General features: G+C 36.8%; 1 protein-coding gene across 1 annotated transcript in view; it reads left to right on the top strand.

The window, feature by feature from the left end:
- CRIM1 (cysteine rich transmembrane BMP regulator 1 (chordin-like)) overlaps positions 1–23,349 on the top strand; it is a 202,885-nt gene that overhangs the window by 162,459 nt on the left and 17,077 nt on the right. The window contains exons 10-12 of the mRNA XM_009331092.1: positions 8,250–8,406; positions 16,517–16,638; positions 20,611–20,820. Of these exons, the coding sequence (XP_009329367.1) occupies positions 8,250–8,406; positions 16,517–16,638; positions 20,611–20,820 (489 nt within the window). The remainder of the gene's footprint in view (positions 1–8,249; positions 8,407–16,516; positions 16,639–20,610; positions 20,821–23,349) is intronic.

Below are 23,349 nucleotides of genomic sequence, written 5' to 3' on the forward strand. Positions count from 1 at the left end.
GAAAATGTATTCTACCATGGAGTTAAAAAGGAGGTACTATGATTCACTCTGTATTAGCAGACATCTACAGCATGGACTTCAATATTCTAGCGAGTCACACCATCTCTCTTTATAGCTGATGAAGCGGAGTGGAATTCCAGTGTGGAATTGGGGTTTGGCAGTGTGGGACTTGGTTTAGTTGTGTAGATGTTCAAAGGCAGGATTGGAAGGTTTGAGAAAGGTTAGGTAGGTGCATCTACGGGCTGTCTGTAAATAGCAGCAGCTAAGGCTCTGAGAAAGTGTACGGCATGATGATGGGAAGAAGCCTAAGAAAAACTTGGCAGGGACTGCAATGGGAGAATCATCTCAATTCCTCTTTTCTGTGTGTTAATCATTCAGTAGTTAAGAGTTTGGGATGGGTTTTCCTAACCTTTCACTCTTCCGAGCCAAAATTTGAATATTTCATTCCTTTATTCCTGTAAATCCATATTCAGGGATGTGTTCTGAACACTTCAAAACTCCCTCAGTGTTTGTTTTGTCCATTTAAATAAGCATATTTTATGTTTATTTTGATATCAAAGTAAGGTAGGCAAATAACCACAAACACTAATCACGCAAAGTGTACACTTCAGACAATGCAAAATTCCTGGAAATAGTAAAGTAAAATATAAGTTAGGTAACACTTCTCTATTTTAGTAACAATTAGTTCCCATTGTTACCTTGATTTAGCAAAAAATTCCATGGAAAAAAAATTATAAAAACAAAGATGGTCCAGGTAGTCTCCCTTAGTGCAAGCAGAGCACATCTTGGATTTTTGAATAATTTTGTAGACCTGGCAGAAAAAGGGATATTTTATTATCCTTCTGCAGTGATGTGAAAGGGAATAGCTATTATATATTAGACCTGTTAGTGAAATACAGCCATGGAAAATTGGGGATGAAGCATGTTTCTCAAAAATTTAAGGCTTAGCTCAGAAAAAATACGTATTCTAAGTATAATACAAATATTAATTCTAAGTACACATGTGGAAGATAGTGGAAGTGCTCCCTGAAGAGGGTGGAATTATGGTGAACTAACTACTCATGCCAAATAAATATTATCTGTCTTCTCACTAGAAGAAAAGTCTTTGGCGGGGATCTCTGAAGATTACAACAGTATATTGGTTTTAGTAATGCTTACAATATATCTAATGCAATAGAAGCAGATAAGAACTTCACTTCACTTGTGGGGAAAAAAAACCCAATGTGCTGCTAGAAGGTTTATAGAAGCTTGATCATTTTCCAGTAATTCCACATTTGAGATAATCACTGCTACAAATCCATTTTCATGAAGTCATGTGTTGTGTGTGAATCCTAGAGTTGTTTAGAGCAAGTATCCAAGGGGGTAATTTGCCTCAACGGACTCATGAGATTATTTTTTTAAACAGGGTTTTCTAGCATCACAGTGCCCAGTCCCTTCATTTTTATCCAGCTATTGTGACTCGTGAGTTAATTCTAGCAAAAGGAGGGAGGGTTAGTGTGGATCTGTGGAGGCAATATATTCAGAGAATTCCAGTTACTGATAAGTAACCTAGTTTTCTCCTTCATAAATTTGCCTCCCCAGATCCCCACCCCTGAAGATTAACCAGCAGTAGCAATCCACACCAAGAGGACGGCTGAGGAGTGCTTAATTATAAAGGTACTGTGAAACAGTTCTCCTGATATGATCTAGCCTCAGCATCAAGAAAATAATGATGGTAAAGGTATGTAGTTAGCTTTGTGTAGCAACGCTACAGATTTTCAAAAAATGGACACCAGCCTAAGCCAAGTTGAAATACTGACTTAATTCTTGTCAAGTATCTATTAATATTCTCTGGCAGTTATTTTTTATCTGTGAATTAGAGGATTGAAAACTAAAAGTATTTCAACAGGCTATGCATCTCTAGAATGCATTTTGAAATGCATTCAGGCTTTACAGTACAATTGCCAATGTGTCCATAGGTAAAATAATACATTGGAGAAAAATAAATATCCCAGTTTAAGAGCTTAGAGTTTTTTATATGCCATATATATGCTAGAAGAAGGAAATTGAGAAGTCTTTTTTTTAAATAAGAGTTAGCTGGAGTTACAATCAAGCTATTAGAAGTTCAAACAGAAAACCTTTCTTAGACCTAAACATGCAATTCATGGAATTGAATTTTGTTTACTTTTCAGTTTGATTTTTTTTGAGCAATATTTTGTAACACTCCAAATATTCATAGGTTCATGCAAGGTGGGGATGTGAGCACTCTGAAATCAGGAATAAATCGTGCATCTGATGGTTTGAATTTAGGCCAAAGAATTGGGATTTCTTTTGACATACATTGCCTCTGAGATACCATACCTGAGAAAGAGAGATTGCGTTGTATCTGAAATACCTGACTGCTGAGTGAATCCTCACAAATGCAAAGGTTGCTAACAGAAATTGGGACAGAATTTCGTTGTTGTCTTGTTTGCAGGGTGGGCCCTGGACCTACAGTAGGTCACGTCAGTATATCAACTGCTCTTAAATGCTGATTTTTGTACATATCTTTCTTTCCTTTAGCAGCTAGTGAATCGGTCTTACAGTGATCCGACAACCTTTTAAGACAAGAGTTGGTGTTAAGTGTTGAGAATAAGATACTTAGTGGAAAAGAGTTTTAAAACACCAGATAGTTTGTGTGCAGTGTGCTGTGGAGAGCCTCACCATATCTTGGTAATCATCTGTTCTTAAGACAAGACTTTCTTCTTCAGAGAGTCTTGTCCCATCCCCCATATCTCAAACAGAGTCCCCTTAAAACCCTATCATGCTCTTCTGAAACTCTGATACTTGTTTTATTACAGTCTGTGTGTATGAAACGGTGCGTGGGTGAAGAAAGGGGGAGAAAGAAACCGCTATATTTAAAAGGAGTTTATGGGCAATGGTGACCAGGCTTAAATACCTTGGTGATAATATTTGTTCATTAATAATTCACAAATGTTTTTTGGAAGACCAGTTCATCTTCAACTGTCCTTTCCCTTTCTTGTTTTCCCTTTCCCTTGTTTTTTTCCTACAGCGTCTTATTAAATTGATCCAAATGAATCCAATAATTTGAAATTCCCATATCCAGGTCAGCATATAATGTGTTAAATTGTTGCAAACTACAGAGCAAAGTGTTTGTTAGAACTACAGTGTTTAGAGGGGTCAAAGTTTATAAGCCATAGCTTTTGCCAGTATAGTGAGGTCTAGTGAAGACTGTGACTAGTAACATGGACCTGTTGGTAGCTGACTTTGTTGCTGCTTTTGCAGTCATGGTTGCACATGGAAAAGAAAACTTCATAGTGTTGTGTGGCTGGATACACTGCTATAAGTATTTGGTGCATGTTTGTCCTCAAGTGAGTATTCATTCCTAGCAGGAGGCTATTTTGATAATGTCATTGGTTGAGGACAAACAGCCTTTCCATGATTATTGTCCTAGCCGCCTGCTGTACTTCAGTTTAAATTCTTCCAGAATTTTATGTGGTATTTCCGGTAATGTCTGTCCTCACATTAAAAAGCTAAGTATTTGTGGTAAAGATACAATTATATTAGCCTGAGACGTTCAGGAACGCATTCATCTTTTTCTAAAGTCGCAATGCATCGGTATTGTTCTGAGATGAACCAATATCCTGTGCCTGAACTCTCAGCTTGTAGCACAAATTCTTGTTTATTCCCTATGGGTGGCATGACTTCATATGTTTTCAGTATTACATTTCACCCCACTACTATTATTTTATCCCCCTAAGCCCTCCTATTATCTTGTGTAGAAGGATTGAATTCTGTATTGTCATTACCTCATTGACATTTCATGTTTCATAAGAAAAAATAATGAACGTATTTCTACTACTCATGTAGAAGAACTCTACTCTCCAGCCAGATATTTCCCTAAGCAGCACAATGAGAGATGTCTTCTCTTTAATTGGTTGCCTGTTCACCATTTTGTTCCTGTTTTAGTCTTCTACCTCCTATCTGACCATTAGTTTACTTCCCTAGGTGATGTCATTGTAACTAATCAGTCAAAGAAATAAAGATGGCTTATACTATGTGATCAGAAGCTTGATCCCATTCTGTTAGAGTTGCAGTGACATGCAGGTGCATAATGCAGTTCTCTCGAACTCTGAAGGGTAGTTTTCCTTCTGCTTTAGCTTTTAAGATGTTTCCTATCCTCTCCTTTCAGACTATCTGATTACCCCGATACACTCTTGAAGCAGTTATTAGCCCAGTTAGGACTGGATCTCTTCTCTGCAAATATGTTCCATGATTTGGGATTCAGTTTCCTGATGAAATTTATGTAAGCAGAGGTGGAAAAAGCCCCCAAACAAGTAACTTCCTAACGTTTTGCCGTAATAAATTTCCTCAGTTCATTGCAATTGACTTTCATGAACTAGTTCTCTTTATTCTTTAGTATTTGTCACTATTTGAAATGCAAAACTTTAGCAGAAAATCTATTTTTACCTATCCTTTCATAATGAACTTGAGATTATTTTATTAATGATGAATTTAAAGCTATAGAGATACTGTCAGGATGACAATTCCATACACTGAATTTGATTCATATTTTAATCTTAAGGCTTGCAATCTTTTTCGCTTTTTTTTTTCCCCTTTCTCTGAGAGCTACACTCTGCTCTGTAAAGTTGACGGTTCACTCTGTTTTCTGGAAAAAAAAAAAATATGCCCGGTTTAAAACAGTGGACTAGGGTTTTCGACGGACCTGTGCAGCAGACATAAACTTTGTATGTGTACCAGATGGTACTTCGGTTTGAGACTGCCTGTAATTGTCATGTTTTTAATAATGTTTCAGTAGGAGAAATTTAGATGGTTAGATGTGAAGTCAGAAAGAGGATCAGAATTCACTTTCTGATTTTCATGACACTAAATTTCTTCATAGAGAATGTTTTTCAAAAACTATTTAAAAGCTATTTCCACCACTTGTAATGTCATAATATCAGAAATTTAAGTATGATAACATGTTAATTTTAGTAATAACCATCTTCTAAGAAGGCATCATTTTTAGCATCTTAGTAGAAAGATTCTGTCAGGAGAGGTCTGTGTAGATTATTCTGATGTCCTTGTATAGCACTGACATAACACTAGTAAGTTCAGATGTGAGCAGTGGTCTGTATTGACTTCAGCAAACTTTCCCTGTACGTTTGACATAGCCAGAATTTTGATGTTATTTTGTATCCTCTTCGGTGTCTGTTCCTGAGAGGCAGTGATGGTTAGTCAGTCATCCATCCCAAGGCTCTGAAGAGCTTTCCTTTCTTGGCCACTTGTCCTCAAAAGAATTTTCACTTTGTAACTCACTATGTATAGGATTAAGCAAGGAAGACGTTGCCTTGAGACTGGATCTTCTGGTTAATATGTCAGCTGACTATTTGAGTTTTAAGTATATTTAACATCATAGGCTACTTGGGATGAGACACTGTCTTCCTCCTTCTATAGCACTATCCTAGACACCTTGACCCTTTTAATAAAATATATTAACTTTACACATAAAAAACTTGGTTTGCATCTCTGAAAAGCAGTTTCACTAACAAAATCAAAGTAATCAAAACAGAATGGAAGACTGAAAACAAAAACATATTTGGCTGTGCGATTTTGAGGAATCGTTATTTTGCCATCTTCTAAAACTACATACTCAAACCTAGATGTCGCACTTTGATAGCTCTCCTTAACACAAATCTGGAGACAAATAAGAAATACCCCAACTCAAAAATGTTCTTGTTGTTTCGATTTTTTTTAGATTTTTTTTTAGTTTTTATTTCCAGCTCTTCCTTTCACTTTAAGATGCCTATTCATTTCTCCCATCCCTTTGCATTTGTACCTTCTTGTTCCTTGACCTGTCTTCCATGAGCCTGATGTGTATGGACAGTCTACACTTCACCTCTGTGACAAAGTACACTTCAGAAAATGAATGGTTCTGATCGATCCAACCTGTGCAATTCCAGGATTATTCACTGATCAGTTCTGAGCATCAGCAGGAGGTATCATAACTCACCCATATCAAAGGTCATAACTGAGCTTAATTCTTCTTGGAGATATTCCAGTGTAGGTGTACTTTTCCATACGTTCTTTATAAAGTTCAAGTTTAACTTTAAAAATTATGACTACCTTATAAAGTCATGCATAATGAAAAGTTTAGTTAATTTTATTATCACTGTATGCTGTCAGGGAATAATTTTGTACAAACAACCTACTGTAAAAGCATCTTAAAAAAGAAAATTTTCATTATTGTAACTTGCTTCAAGGAATGTCTTTCTCTTTCCGTTACATATACATCACTCTTTACCAGAGAAGAGTATCTGACTTTCCTCTGCATTATAATGTTTTTAAATCAGCATTAGAGGCTACATGTTAGAAAGATCTAGTATTCTTGATAGATCAGCCTGAACTCCATCCTTCAAAAACTTGTAAGGCTTCATGAAGATCTTTGTATATGTGTCTCTGAGTAAAGCAAGAACCTGAGATAAGGGTTACCATTGCTCTCAAAGGTTAGATCTGACAGAGAGTAAATGCTTAAATATTGTGACATTGGTACTCTGCTGACAAAGACAACCTCTAGAACCAGATGTGAAAGGTTCAGGCATTTCTTATTCTGTATTCTGAATGACAAATAAACTTACGCCCTTTTAGCTTCAGACACCAAATTTGCATAAAAGTGGAGAGGTAGGAGCCATGAATGATGATCTTCCTACTTAAACTGAGAACTGTTGTTTGGGATAATAAGGCTCTTATGTTGCACGGCACTTGTATGCCCAAATTCCACCACTGAATTTGCCAGTTTTCTACGAAGCTTCGGTCTCACTCTGAGGTACCAAGAAACATGACTTCTTTACCAAATGAGCATTAACCTGGTAGAACACATAAGGAAACACTTAGCTCAACCACATCTGGTTAAGTCTATCCATTGTCTTTGTAAGTAGGTTATGCTATGTTTTGCAGTCTTAAATGCAACCTTACAAAAACAGAAGAGAGAGCATTTAAGTAAAGCAAAGATTCCTTCTCTTTACCATGTATTACCGTGTTAGAGATAGGAAGATTATCTTCGCATTTCAGACCACAGTAGTGTAGTGTAAGGAACAGAATAAGTCAATGTGCTGATCTCCTCTTTGGAACAAACCCATCCCTAAATGTTCATATCCCTAAAGGAAAGTGGTCTTCAGAGCTCTAATGAGGAGCACATCTGGAGGAGCACCCTGCAGCCACCCTCCGTATAACGAGCACTTCGTAGGGGTGTGGATGTTTGAACTGGAGATGAGCTGTCCTTTGAATATCACTCTGAAAATCGACCCTTTGGATATCACCCATCATATTCTTCTCTTGAAGAATCGCAATTATATTTCCCTCTTTTTCTATTTTGATCTTACTTTGGCTATTGTAATAATGGTCTTTTTTTTTCTTGTGTTTTGCATCTCTAGAGTAACAAAAATCATTATTTTCTCTTTCCTCTCACCTCTGCAACCAGTAAATTAGTTTTGTATCCCAGAGTATGTTGAGTGGTTTTTCTGGCACTTCTTTTAAGAAGAACAAAAAGAAACTGATCATTCTCAAAATAGTACGTTCCAATGAGAGTGAATGTAATGACCATTATTTATCTCTGTACTGGAGAAATTGAGATGGCAACGATCCAGCATCTCCCTTACACCACAAGAGGCTGATAAAACATGGTAGCGGACTTCAAGAGAGAGGTCTTTTAGTCTAGCATCTCTAAGCTTAGATCACCTCTTAGGGTATTACAGTTATATTTTTAAAAAGCAGGTCTTAATCACCTAACAGTTGACAGCAAACAGCGTTAAGGAATAAAAGTTGTTAATATATCCCAGCCTTTCAGTTCTGTTTAAAATAAATAGAGGAGAAATAAAGATGCTCTATATTGAGCAGAAAGCTATTAAGCCCATATAATGTGTTGAAAGTATGTCTTATTTTAAATGTTTTCTTGAAGGCCAACAGAGTCACGGATGTTGGACTCCTTTGGTTGTACATCTATTCATAAAATCATGTTAGTTTAGGGTACCAGGTAGTACTTCTCAAGTTCTTCACTGGAACTGAAGACATCCTGTAGTGTCTGCTCATACGGTTTGGGTCATTACTGGAGAATTCTGCCAAATATTTTAAAATTGGGACAGTCCGAAGGTAAGGCTTACCAATATTTAAAATTTATGAAGTAAAAGGGAACAGAAGATTTAGTCTGCTGAAGATGCATTTGTCTGGTACAGAGTTTTCACGTTGTGATAACCTGCGTGTGTCCTTTGCAGGGGAGGAGCTGTGCACCGGCCTCATTTCCGGCTGTTCCTTGGACTGTTCCTTCGGCTTCCAGACTGACGTCCACAACTGTGAGATCTGTCAGTGCCGACCACGGCCTAAGAAGTGCAAACCCATTGTATGTGACAAGTACTGTCCCTTTGGATACTTGTACGTATTCTCATTCTGAAAGCGTATTTAATACAATCCCTGTACATATTGAAAATATGCAAAATCTAGGCATATGTACTTGTGTTTAGTTTGTGGCAAAGCAGGGGAAAATGTAGGAAAATAGAAATGTCATTACTTGATGTGAGATTAAAGTATTCTTCAAAATGGATTTTGATCAAGAAATTAAGAAACAGCAACTAAAAAAACCAGTGGCAGATTATAAAAGCAAAACAGTACTTAAATTTTTTTGAAGAATATTTGATGAACAAGATGAAAAACTTAGTTACAAGAAAGGTCTCTTGCATGTAGCTTTTTGAAATTCTGTTTGTGTGTTCTGCTGTAATGCCCTTTCATTTTGTAACCCATTTATTTTATTCAAATGATTTTATAATATTTCAAGTTTTTTCTAATGTTGATATGACAGCAGAGTAGTTTTAGTGAGACATTTCTGATAGTAACTTTACAGGATTCATGAAGAACAGTACCGTCTCTTATCTAAGTTTTTGTAAATGTGTTCAAAACCTGTATTGTTGCTGGAGTTCTTTCTCCATAAAAGGAATTATTTGCAGTATTTATGCATTTGTGGAACAGGTGACGAAAACTGCCCAGATCTTTTGTCACATACAAATTTCTTAGTAATCAGTCTGGTGGCTTCTATATATATTTTACCAATACATTTTATTTTTGATGGGTCCATTCCATGTTACTGCCTGCTTTTCGTAACAGTTTAATTTCTACCTCATGACAGCTGATCTTCAGATAATGTTCATATGTAATTTGTTTTCTTATAATTTGTAATGAAGTTTACTAATGTTGCAACTCTCAGTGTTTGATACTAATACTCTTTTAATTTCTGGTTCATTTCAGAGTTCTGTTTGACACTTGTTCATAAACGCTGCAGGTTTTTATAGCAGTAATCTATAGTGTACTGTGTCCTCCTCTTAGTACGTGGTTTTAATAAAGTTTGGAGGAATCAAAATATGGTAGAACCTGAATGATCAGAGAGGTACCAGATCAAGCTGTAACATAGTGATATTCTCACAGATTTAATTAGCTCTACTCATAGATGGTGCCAGTGAACAATTTGTATTCTCTCCAGTTGTGCTGCCAAAGTAAAAAAAAAAAAAACACAGGAGAATACCAGCCTTACACCTTCCGTTAATCTTCATGCTATTCTTAGCCACGGAGCGGTGTTCCACTTAGGTGAATACAGTGTTCTGGTTGACGTCCCTCTTATTGCCCATACAGCTTTTGCATTGTGCATGGTGCTAAACAGGAGGTGGCATTACATCAAACAAAAAGCAGACCCATATCCCATGGAATAATAATGGCACAAATATGCTGCAATACACTGCCAAAAAAAAAAAGAAAAAGAACATTTGAAGAATATGTTTGCCTTGCAAACATTGAGTCACTTATTTTTTTCTACATTAGAAAGGATGGTTGACTTGTATCCTTGAGGCATCCCTAGTGTAATCTGAAAATACCTACATAATAGCAGTCCAACAAAACAAAGTAAAGCAATATCATTTAATATAATCCTGTATCTATTACTTGAGATACAGAATTAGGCTTGCCTCTGGTTAAATAATGGAAGTTTTTGCAGGTAACAGCACTCATGAGAGTGATAAGATTGAAATAGGACAAAGCGCGGGAAAGACAACAAAGATTAAATCAAACTTAGTTCTGTCCCCAAAACTCAAAGTTTAGTAGATGAGAGGGGAAAAGTAAGAATTCTAAATGAAGAAGTTAATAAAATTATCTTCAAGGCATGTTGACTTCAAGAGTGGCTGAGAGTTATTTTCAGTTTTGCAAGCAAGAGAAGGTAGAGCAGGAGGGAAGTCACAGAAAAGGGGTGTCAGTTTTGTCATCCCGAGAACTTTTGCCCAGTGGCTTCAAAGGCAAGGATGGCTGAAGGTGGGTAGCAGAACAAAAGAAACATGAAAGATTGCACAGAAATAATGACTGGTTAGATGTCTCAGGTTTTTAGGTAGGATCAAGCTGCTTACATTAAGGATCAAAGGAGTGAAGTCAATTAAACCAAGTACAAAGCGTGCAGAATCGCGTAGAAAGCATCCAGGGGGAGTGAAGTTTGAGCCATGCTGTTGAGCAGGCACAAAATCCAAGATAAAATCTCCTAAAGCTGGGAGCCAAAGAGGCAAATGGTGTCGGGGTATCTGAAACTGTGAGACCTCTGTGATGGAATAAGCAGGAAGGGTGGCTGGGATGAGACAACAGCAATAAAGGAATACAACTTACAACTATATTGAAGCATATACTGGAAATTGCCATATAGTCCTCATATGGTGTAACCATTTCTCAAGGGGCACTGAAATCATTTGCGTTAGCTTATATTTGATTTGGAACTTTGGCACAGAAAAGAGAAAAATTCTGAATAATGGCCATCAGAATACATTTCATTGCTATTTGCAACAAAGATGGAAGCCATCTTTTTTGTTCATGGTACATAAAGCATCTTTAATAGCAAGTACGGGACGTGAGCTCAACAGCCTCTAGACTGTATATCTGAACATTTATTTTTATTTCTGTTTTATATTTGTGTTTTAAAAACTAATTTCCATTAATAATACTCAGTTACTGGTTATTTTTCAAATTGGTTTATAAATGCAGCAGATAAATCTAATGTGATATCTAAAGGGCACACTAAGGCTGTTAGATCTTGAGGTTTATACTTTTTCCATATTGTAGCTCTTAGTTTATTGTCTGTAGCAGGGTCGATAACTTAAAGCTATCAGGACAGAATCTGAGAAGACTTTTTTTCATCCACATGCTCAAGGAGTGTGTGTGTGCATGTGTTTCCGTAACAGCAGAGACAGTTGATATGAACTACAAAATTTTTTACTGTTTACTCAGTGTGATTGAATATTGTTCAGCTTTTTTTAATTTTAATATAACAAGTGCATAAATACATTATTATTTTCAAGGCCATTTGCTTTAGCCCATTCAAAAGTTATAATATGAGAAAACCATTAAATAAGGTCTATTTAACATCTTTTGTCATTGCCTTTTTGGACTTACACAGAAATAGCTTGAATATATTCACGAACCAAGGTCTAGGTGTTTATTTCCATTCCAGCTAGCTCTATTCTTTGACTTTTCTGCGGTATCTAAAGCAGTCAAGTTTGTTTCTCCTTTTGATTTCTTCCAGTTTACTACTACTGGTTTTCTTCACTGGCAGTCCCAATGTAAATGTCACACTAAAGTGTTAAAAATGTTTTTCTACTGCTGATAAGGATTGTTCTGAACTATACTTACCAAAGTCATTTACTATTAATGTGTTTTGTTTGTGTAAATGTATTAAGTTTACTATTACATTCTTTTAGTTTATTGTACAATACCTTTCCCAACAACATGGATTTAGGAAAAAATACTCTCTTCTACATAATGAGCAGCTTTGTCTGATTTGGTTATATAAACTGTAATTTTTGTTCAGAGGAAAGCGGACAGTATTTTTACAACTTTAAATGGAACATAGTAGAGACCTTAATAACCTGCGGTGAACTGAATATTTTTTTTACCTTCAAAATGTTGAATCTTCAGGAAAAAGCAAATATTCTTTTAAGATAAGTTAAGACAGTAAATTTCCATTCCTGGGCCTGTGCTCCCAGTGTGTGCGACTGGCAGTAATGTTCTTGATTTAAGTCTACCTCATTAGTGACCAGTGCATGTGTAACTGCTAAAAAGAATAGTATTTTCTTTGGTCCTGTTTTCTTCCTTAGCTGTCAGTAAAGATGCGCCCCTTACTTCTGCTTACATATATTTTTACTCTGCAACTTCTGACTTTTACTTTCTTTTCTTAAGCAAAGGTTTCTCTTTAGTGTTGTCTTCTATGCTACTTCTTAGTATTGTTAGCTTTGCAGTGAAGTAGGCTGTTCCATGTGAACTGAATTAATGAACTCTGACTAATTCAGAAACTTGTTACTTCGTTTGAGAGGTCTGACTTTCATGGTCTCTCTCTCTCATGAACTGTGACTTAACTGTTTTTTTAAAGAATGTTTTAAACAAAGATGAGGAAGATCTTTGTGTAATTGGAAGATGACCCTCAGATTGCTGTGAATTTGACCTGTGATGTTAAGGGTCTGACACACCAGTATAAATCATCAAGAATACCTTTTTGAACAACAAAATATCTGAAATAATTCTGTTGGCCTTCTCTTGTTGCACTTTAGGTGAGTTGTGCCTGCATTATTTTGAAAGGCCTTAAAGGAGAAATCTCTAAAAATGTGTATTAATACCCCATTTGGAAATGGAAATTTTATTTTATTTCCCTCCATTAAGAGTAGGGGGATAGAATATAGAGTTCTACTTCACTTTAAAGCATGTAAATTAAATCTGATCTGAAAATGCAGGTGCAGACATTAGGCTGTTGAAGTCCTCATAGCATTGCTTTTTGATACGCACCGTAGAAGCCTACCTTCAGTAAGTTGAGGCTGTTCTCTAGTTGTGTATCTTTCACTTAGCCTTATCACATTATATAGTGCGATGCCTTTACATACTCTACTTTTACGTCTTCAGAGAAAGATAAGAACCCGAGAATAGAGCCTAATATACTTTGAGCCTTAATAAACTGATTTTCTGTGTTTGAGTGCAATCCTCTTGACCTCTAGAGTCCCTTAGTTTGTGTGATCTGTGAGTATCATCCTGCTGATACCTGTGCCTAAGCAGTTAAGGTGATTATTGTTTTGTTAAGAAATTTGTGGTATGTGTTGATAATATCTAGCTGATTGTATGGGGAAATCTGAAGGTGTCCGTGCCATCTTCTTCAGTGTGGACATACCTGAAGCTTGCATTAATGCTGTCTATCCACCCAGAAATGGTTCAGTCTTCTGAATGAAAATCAAAGAAGAATGAAGAGAAAAAAGATAGATGGGCCTAGCTTTATATAAAGAAATCGATCAAATCATTCATTTTCCTGGAATGCTTTCCTGTAGTAAAGAACTGATGTCTCAGTTTCCGAGAAGGATGGGAAAAGTCTGAGTATTGTCCATGAGCTGCAAGAGCACTTTAAACACAGAGAAGCTTAGTCCTAGGTGCAAGTAGTTTTCAGTGTCGATCATGTGTCAAGGATAGTCTGTTAAAGGATACAAATTTCAGGCACAAATTCAAGTAATTTTCTAAACTCATGGAGGAAGCAGCCAGTGACTAAGAAACTGTGTGATATTGTCACATAAGAGTAGGAAAAATTTAGAAAAATGGTAAGGTTTATGATGTTGAAGACGAGAATAGTAAGACAGGCTTTATTTCCTAGATTTACTAGGCTTACTTTGTACACCTGAGGAAGACTAAAACTACCAAGTAATAAGCTTCAAAATGGAAACTCAGATCTTCAGAAATGGAAAGTATCTGGAATTTAGTGAAAAGAAAGAAAAATGGTAAGCAGGTTAAAGTTAAAAATCGTAAATATTGAATCTTGCAATTTCCAACTATTCACACGAAGTCCTAGATATGATAAAGCGACACCTTGATCAGACATTGACTCACAGAGTATCAGATCTGGACCATTTAATGACTTGCCCAGGCACTCCCCAGTCCAAGGCATGCTGTCTGCCCCATTGTACCGTATCCCATTCAGAGGAGTCCTGGGAGGCCGGTGAAAACATAACACAGGTCAAGACTGCTCCACGGGCTAGCACTGAACCACACGGCTCGTCTTCAAATAGAAGGCATTGTAAAAATACAGTGTTCAGCCTCTCACAGAATTACGCTGCCTGTTGTAAAGAGTAGTAATTTTTAGCCTCTAGATATGACTTATTTAGTATGTTGACCTACAGAGGAAAATTACATATTTCTATATATTGCTTTCTGTACTTAGGTAAGCTGAAACACGCTTCTCTCTCTCCTTTTTTGTTTAAACTGAAGTGTGCATAAAACAGTTTTATTAGAAAATCTGTGTGAACTATGTAGCAAAAGCTTTTTAGAAATTACAGCAAATATTAATGGGCATAGTATGGTACCTGGGAGTAAGATAATGTTTTAAAAACAAGTTGATTTCAAGCTGATGCTAGCGTTTTAGGAACCCTGTCTTTGGGATGATCTTTCCCTTGCATTTTTGTACACCTGAAAAAAACTGAACTTTAAACTTTTTTAAGCTAATTGGAAAATAATCTTCAATTTAAATTCTGGTTTTAAATGTAGAATGTAATTTAATTATGCATAATGCTAGGCTGGTATTTTTAAATGATGAGATTTTAATAAGTCTTAAGATGACTGTAGGTTTTTTAACAAAAAAAAAAATTGGAAATTAGCACCCTAATCTTGTCACTGTCTGTAAAATTGCACTGAATGAAATGAATAACATTTGAAGATAACTATGTATATAACAGTTTGTAGTATAAAGAGCTAAAATTGTGGTAAGAAATATTTTAAGATCATTTCACTTCAAGTCTTACTTTGGTGCTAAAATTATTTAGATTTGCAGTTGTATAGTACGTTTGTTCAGTTGTTTACCACTACTGTGCCAATTTCTTCTCTAAAATAGCAAGCCTTTTGTGACTTCTAAGCCTGTTATGACCATCAAAAGCATGGGATGTCATGGAAGACAAACTTCTATTTTAATGTAAAACTTTGGTCACAAACAGGAGAATAAAGAAGCAAGTATTAAAAGTATATTAGAGAGTGAAAAGTTAAGTAGTTATCATCATGTTTGTGATTTTCTTTTTTTTAAGAGTGTCAAAGGTTAGTACTTGGAAAACCTCAGTTCCTGCATCTTTAAAGAAACCAAAATGTTTTCACAATTGTCTGAAAAAAACTGCTCAATAGAGTTCACTGTTTGAAAGCTCTGCACATTAATGGAAAGAAGCATTTCTTTTGATATTAAAAGGGCTGTGGTTACAGACATTGAGGAGGAAAAAATAGATGGATAGGAGGACAGAAGGTCTTCCATTCTCCGTCCTACTGTGTGACGATTTGTTTTCTTCAGCCTTTTAACTAAAAATTAAATAATGTTTTCTAGAGCTTGAAGTCAGGCTTTCTAGAGATTTACATAATTTATTTTTTTACTATCCCTCTAGATGTCCTTCTTTAACTTCCCATGTCTTGTCTTTGTCTTGGGGAGAACTGGTGTGCATTTAATGTTGTAGTATTCAATGAGGGATACGTCAGTTTCCCAATAAATGTTTTTCCCAATTTTAGTGAGTTACCTCATTAGAGCAAGATGTTTATCAGCAGACTCATGAAAATCATTTATTGGTTTTTTTTCCCCTCTTTGTCCCGAACGTCTTCATTACAACTTTTTTCTTCCCCCTGTATGTTGAGAAGGCACAGAAAATTACTCTATCTGTATATGAAGGGAAATAGTACACTTGTGCCTGAAGTTTGAATGGTATTATCTGTCCTCCTGAAAAAAGACAAGCAAATATTCAGTATAGGATTCTCAGAAGCAGCATGTTTATGGTGCTGTGAAGAGATGCTGTCAGGTGGTGCTCTAGACTCCTGCCTAGCTTCACCTGGAGGCTTTGGAAGCATTTGTCTTCTTAATTCTCTGTGCTCTGTCTGCTGAAAAGTTCACTGGTTTTCTGTGTTTCAAAATATGTTACTGTGTGTCTGTTACTTTTTATATTGGTTATTGGCATTCCATGTGCTAGTTTTCAAGTAAGCTTCGTGTCTGCTTATTTAACATTTTCAGAAATCTCTCTGTAGTTTTAATATGCAAGAGATGAAATATACTGTACTTTACCTACTGTTGGAGGAAAAAGGTTAACAGTAATTTGTGTTATAAAAATACAGTAATTACAACAGATTCCTAGCTATCCCTCCAGCTTCTTCACAGTTTTAGATGTTATTCTTTCTATTTTTTCACTTGAAAAAATAACTGGTCATCAATAGTAGTCACAAGCATATACGTCTATATTATCTGCTATGGCTTGAAAGTACCAAATGCTGAGATTTCGCCAGTCACCTGGAGGGAGCACATGCCAGGGATGGAGACCTGTACACCCCATAGACCCACTGAACCTAAGGGTGACAGTTAACGATAATTTTCTTTACTTGATCGGTCGCTTCTTTAGGGGATGCTTTTGCTTTAAAGATCATGACATGTAGATATTTAAAGTGACCTGCTGACCTTTTACAAATTATTTTGGTCATCTAGGAAGAACAAGCATGGCTGTGAAATCTGTCGGTGTAAGAAATGCCCAGACCTGCCTTGTGGTAAAATCTGTCCGATGGGCTTCCAGCAGAACAATCACGGCTGTGTTATCTGCAAGTGCAGAGGTAGGTGCAAGTGCATTACCACCTCTAATTACAACTTGTTTTCAAAGCAGTTGGAAGCTAGAGCAAAAGAAAAGGAATACTGCACAGAATATGTAAGAATTGAAATACGGTAACTGGTGGGGGAGTCAGTTCAACTTTGCTCAAAGGAGTGTATTGTTTTGCAGGTGTTTGTTATTATCTGTGTTCATCTTGGCTTCAACAGAAAGCCTCAGCTCCACTTTTCATCTCCTATTACAAAGTCACAAAAATCAGTTCGTTATCGTTAATAAAAATTAGATCAGGCTCTTAATAAGTAACTACTAGAAATAAGCTAGTTCAGTGTTCATCTCAGCTTCTTCACTATCACCTTTTCTTTACAAACTCACGTTTTGGATTTGATAGATGCCCTGTACACTGCCTAAAATTAGAGTGCCTTTTCTTGGACGCTTTTCAGGCGGTCTCGAGGAACAATGAGTAGAGTGCTTACCCAGGAGAAAGGACTGGGTATTCTTAAGCTAAAGATTTTACATGTGCAACATCCCAAACTTGTAACCACCAACTTCGAGGTGGAGATTGAGATAAGATGTTCATTAGTTGTCTCCTTCAGTTTTGTGCTGCTTTTAACGTGTCTCTTTTAAGGTATTTTCAGTCTGTGTTTTGTATTAGTCTGGGTATCAGACTTCCTTCGTTGCTCATCTCAATGTGTTGCACTTAATAACTTTTCATTTGTGCTCAGGCTCTCTCTGATCCTAACTGCTCTTTCATGCTTATTTCCTTTGATTCTTACTTGTATGTTTTGATTTCTAGCTATAGGCAAGAAAGTTTGAGTATTTTCCCATTGTTTTGTGTAATGACTCCATTCTTAACTTTTTTAGCAGCTATTTCTTTTGCATTTTAAAAAATTATAAAATATAAGACAAGCTATGGGAACATGGGACTGGAGGAAAGTGTATGAGTTCCTGAAGTCACCCTCCTGTAGTTGAAGGCAAACATGCAATCATATAAATCAGAAGGATCCGACATTGTATTTTCTCCACATGACATCATACACTGCAGACAATTATAACAAAACTTTAAGACTTCTAGCAAAAAAAATTGGAATGTTATAAATGTACCTTGCAGATATGAGAAGTAGAGAGAGATTTCACTGGCAGAAGCTGCAATATATGACTTCTACTAGAAATAAAAATTTTAAAAATTAAATAAGAAAGGGTAACTGCTGAATGAAGTCCCATCGAGACAATTCTCATCACTTATCTTGTCATTTGTCTCCATGTTCACAATCCACACACTTTTCCTGATTGTCATGATGCTGTGATGGAATATACACAAGTTGTTCTCTTAGGTGGGCCATAATTGCATCCCAGACTGTAAAGAGATGCAGCTCTTCAGTTACTAATTATGTGTATGCCCACTTTTAAGTGCTTTCCTTAACAAGGATGGATTTTAAAACATGCACAAATATTTAGCGAAAATAACTTGATCCCTCTCTAAGTGGTATTTATTGTTATCATGATCATAGAGATACCAAGCCGTGAGCATATCACTTCAGCATCACTTCATTAGCAACTTGTCCAAGAATAATTAGAGCAATCACCAGTATGTTCTGGGGGAGCTGTGAGTCCTTGTTAAAATTTTGACACAAAATCCCTAAGTAAGAGGAAGGGATGGGTAAATCCCCTGCCTGTGAATTCGCTCCACTTTCTAAATTGCTTCTGCCAGAAATAGCTTATGTTAGGATTAATAGAAGTAGAACCATGGAAGTACATGGCTGGGGTAGTCCTCTGGAAAACCGAGAGTCCATTTCTCTGCCCTTGCATAAAATAGAGTGTATCTGGATAATCCTTGACAGACGTTTGTCTAAGATTTAATTTATTAAGAATCTCCACTCTTAAACTACAATTTAAAAAAACCCACCTCTCCCAAATAATATTTTCCTGTGGTTACCAATATGACATTTGAAAATAAACTTTGTAATATTTCTGTCTCCCTTTGTATAAATTGAACTAGTTACTTCTTGTCCTAAGCCCAGCAGACATATGGAACAGCTAAGCACCATTCCCTTTAGAATTCTTGCAATATTTAAGGGGTTGCAACTGGAGAACCCTAAACATTTTTGGGTTGTTTTTTTTTTCCCCCTAAGTCAAATAAACCTAGTTATTTTGGTCTCTCATCACAGTTCAAAACCTGGATATTGTACTTTAGCAGTAGCAAAAACTTCAAACTAGTAGAGATAGTAGTACTGCATTTAAATTTAGTGTTCCTGTATTTGTATCTTAGACTGAACTTGCCTCCCCTGCAGTGGTATCACATTACTGACTCATTTTTACTTGTGAGCTGCTATAATCCCAGATCATTTCAACCATACCTCTAGTTATCCAGTTATTCCCATTTTGTATTTGGGCACTTGGTTTCTTCTTTAAGTATTATCTTTTGTACTAATTTTAATTAAAAACTGAAAAGTGAAAACAATCTCAGTTTGTGAAGTTAATTTTGAACAGTTGCCTATATGCTTGGTTTGTTCTCCAAATTTTGGAGTATGCTTTAGAATATTTCAGGAAAAAAAGTTTGATTACATCAGATTCTTTATTAAGGAAGGGGAAGGGTATTACCATCTAAGACTTTCATGTGTTAATAATCATTTTAATGTAGGACAGTATTCCAGTGATATTAATTCAAATAGGAATTAATATATAATCTGATACTAAAGTATAAAAGTGTAGTAACTGAATGTAATTTTTTTCATAGTATTTCTGTTTGTGCAATAGGATGAAGTCTGTTTTAAGAAATATTTTATCCTTATGCCATGGCTTTTCTTTTTAATTCACAAAATGGTATACTAAAGTAATTTCTGTGTATTGGGTTCTTACCCTCATAACATGCATCAAACTAACTTTGTGCCATCTGCTTGTGGTTCTTGGACCACCTTTGATGGATGTGCCACAGCTGAAGAAGTGCTGACCTACATGTTAGTTAAAAAAAAACCTTACTAAAATTATATATAATCATTACTACTTTTCATACTGCATCCTTTTTTAAACAGAAAATGAAATAAGCAACTTAATACAAATAACCTTATATATATGTAAGTGTCAGCAGAACGTGGTTGACATACCACTGAAAACAAGTCAGTTCACTGACAAACTGATCTTGAATCCTTCATCATCATAATGATGTGGGTGAGGAAGTGTTGGGCTCTAAATTTGCTCTGCTGATAAACAAAGAATATATTGAGGCTGGAGCCTGCAGCACTTAAATACCCCTCAGGATACAAATGAGACTTTATCCTCCCTAGACCAACTGCTTGCGTGTTCTGGCTGAGTGCAAGTAATGCAGCAGTCCAAGCTACTGTATTCTCATCTCAGCAAAAGCTAGCAATGAGGGATAAAATTGTCAGAGCAGTTATCTTCCAAACATCTCATTTATCATAGTAATGTAAACAAGTAATTTCTCATAGGTGTTTTATGAAATATTTCCAGTATCTGACCCCATTAGAACTCACTTGTAATTTTTTGTCATTCATGATGTAAGACCATCCTTAGCTCTTGTAAACGCTTTTGTATTCTACTTGCTATCAGATACTCATATCATAGATAATCTAATACACTGTAATATTTAAATATTTCATTTTAAATATGCTTCATGCTTTCTGCTATTTCCCTCTATTACATTTCTCTTTTTTCTTCTATTATTTAGCCAGTACTGCATTTCTGTATGATTAAAAAGAGTGTAGGTACAACAGAAAGAAGTGATTATATTTTCCAAGGAAATCTATTCTACTACATCCTACCATCCCCTTCAGTATACCTTTTAATTGTTTCATGTGTGTTGTTACCTTATTTCTAAGCATAAATGATAGAATTATTCATCACTTGATTTTTTTTTTTATATGTGCTTTAAAAATAAATGCAATCCAGGCGTGAAGTTGGTGTGGTTTTTTCCTAAGCAACACATGCTTATCAGAACACTCCATTTTCCTTTGAATTTGTGCAGAGGCAACCGCTTCTCTTATGCCTCCCATTAAAACAGGCTCTTGCCTGTCAATGGATGGGCGCCGACATGAGAACGAGGAGAGCTGGCATGATGGCTGCAGGGAGTGTTACTGTCACAACGGACGGGAAATGTGTGCCTTGATCACCTGCCCCGTTCCTAACTGTGGCAACCCCACCATACATCCAGGGCAGTGTTGCCCATCATGTCCAGGTAACATGCTTTCTTCTATACGCTTTGTGATCGGGTTTCATGTCACGTGTGTTCTGTTTCCTAATACATGAAAATAATGTCATGCATCATTCAGTAATAGGTATGTATGAAGGTTTCTATGCCCAAATATAACATGATGAGGGGCTTTCATGAAGACCTCAGATGTGAAAAGTAGGAACTTAAATATTGAAAGCATATGCATGTTTTGGGTCCTAATATGTTGATTTTTGACACATTGAAATCTTTAAACTAGAAAAAGTTTCTGGTCTATAGTAGCTATAATAGCAAATTTATACTCACGTACATTTTTGTTACCTCTAATAGAAAATATTGTAATAAGCCATTACATTTTCTCTATTTTAATTTGAAGTGGAGTTTTATTAAAATTCATCCCCTGATCTGTGTTTCACAACCCCTCAAAGGAATACACATTTAAACAGATGTCTTATGTAATTGAACATTATGATTCTGTGTTCTGAGGGAAGGCTCCTGCGCCACCAGCAGTAGAAGATTATTTTAATGCTTTAGGTGGGGAGGCCAAGTACAATTAATGTTGCATTCCAATACAATTTTAATAATAAGTGTTAATATGAAAAAAATCTATGAAAGATGTTAGAGTGTGGGTAGAGTGTAAGATTAATGCCCTCTGTCTTCAGAATGATTCCTACAATATTTTATGTGCTAAAGAGATTAATTTGTAATACAGTGATACTGTCTATGACTTTATTAGAAGTCACGTTACAAGTAGGAACAACGAGGCTCATGATACTACTATGAATAGCAAAATGGTAAGACAGCACTGGCAGGATATAAGCAATTACAAACTGTTTCAAATTCTTTGTAAAGAACAGGAAATCCTAGGGGCAAAATAAGCAACCAGATCCTCTTCTGAAAGCGACAGAGAAGAGTGTATCCTCCCTAGGACCTCAGATAACAAATCTCTAGATTACTTAGACAAATGGTGATCTTCAATCCAGTTCACACCTTGTGGTAACTGGAAAAACATAGTGCCCAAAAAGATGAGGGACTCCAAAAGGTCTGTCTGCCTTTCAGCCTTTCTCAGTCTGCACCGCGCTCCTCCCCTCAGTATTGAGACTGGGCCCTGTGGTTCCTGTGGTTCCATGGCCAGCCGTGGTGTTGCTTTTGGCACTGGCTTTCATGGAGCCAGAGCTATTTTCAATGCTAAGTAATTTAGCGGTGGTTACTGAGGCCGAGCTCAGTGCTTAGCGTCTTAGTAATGACAACCATTAATGAAATTTTTAGCTGATATGGAAACACTAAGGAGGATACTCCCACCAGTTATGCACACCAGGGGAACCATCCTTTGCTCGCTTCGTTCTCTTCCATTATCAAGCATCTGGCTAGTCTGACAGGAAATTTGGAAATCATATGATTTTTAAAGGGAACCTTAGTGTTTTATCAGCTTGGAGCACATTTTTTTGCCACAGCAGTATGCAGTGTTGGTCCATATGCATCCCATCAGGTACTGTCATTCTTTCCTCCAGCTCCCCATGCACACACACATCACAGTCTGTCTTAAATAGTACAGTTCTCTCCTCTATGAAACCTCAGTGTGGGAAAAAAAAAAATTAAGACAACAACAACAAAAAAAAAAGATTCAGTTGTGAATATTGCTCCAGGAGGAGCAGCCAAACAGCAAATAATAAATACAGATTATCGTATTCCTAAAGTCATGTCACTGGACAGGAATGTTATTTTCCACTCGCGCTAGCTGGAATTCAGGGCTGCACAGAACTGTTGGAGTACCTGCAGTAGTCACTCACCTTTTCACAATGATCTGTGTATTATTGTATTATAAGAACCACCTACTGTAGCAGAAGATCAGGTTCGAGACCATCTAAGGAACCAGCGGGTGCACAGGTCCATGGGACCTGATGAGATGCATCCGTGGGTCCTGAGGGAACTGGCAGATGAAGTTGCTAAGCCACTATCCATCACATTTAAGAAGTCGTGGCAGTCCAGTGAAGTTCCCACTGACTGGAAAAGGGGAAACATAACCCCCATTTTTAAAAAGGGAAAAAAGGAAGACGTGGGGGAACTACAGGCCACTCAGTCTCACCTGTGAGCCCAGCAAGATCATGGAGCAGATCCTCCTGGAAACTATGCTAAAGCACATGGAAAATAAGGAGGTGATTGGTGACAGCCAACATGGCTTCACTAAGGGCAAATCATGACTGACAAATTTGGTGGCCGTCTACGACGGGGTTACAGCGTTGGTGGATAAGGGAAGAGCAACTGATATCTACCTGGACTTGTGCAAAGTATTTGACACTGTCCCGCCTGACATCCTTGTCTCTAAATTGGAGAGACATGGATTTGATGGATGGACCACTCGGTGGATAAGGAATTGGCTGGATGGTCACACTCAAAGAGTTGCGGTCAATGGCTCGATGTCCAAGTGGAGACAGTGGCGTTCCTCAGGCGTCAGTATTGGGACAGGCGCTATTTAACATATTTGTCGGCGACATTGACAGTAGGATTGAGAGCACCCTGAGCAAGTCTGCCAAC

The sequence above is a fragment of the Pygoscelis adeliae genome, unplaced genomic scaffold (genome assembly GCF_000699105.1).
Source record: "Pygoscelis adeliae isolate BGI_AS28 unplaced genomic scaffold, ASM69910v1 Scaffold218, whole genome shotgun sequence".
In the NCBI taxonomy this organism is placed as follows: Eukaryota; Metazoa; Chordata; class Aves; order Sphenisciformes; family Spheniscidae; genus Pygoscelis; species Pygoscelis adeliae.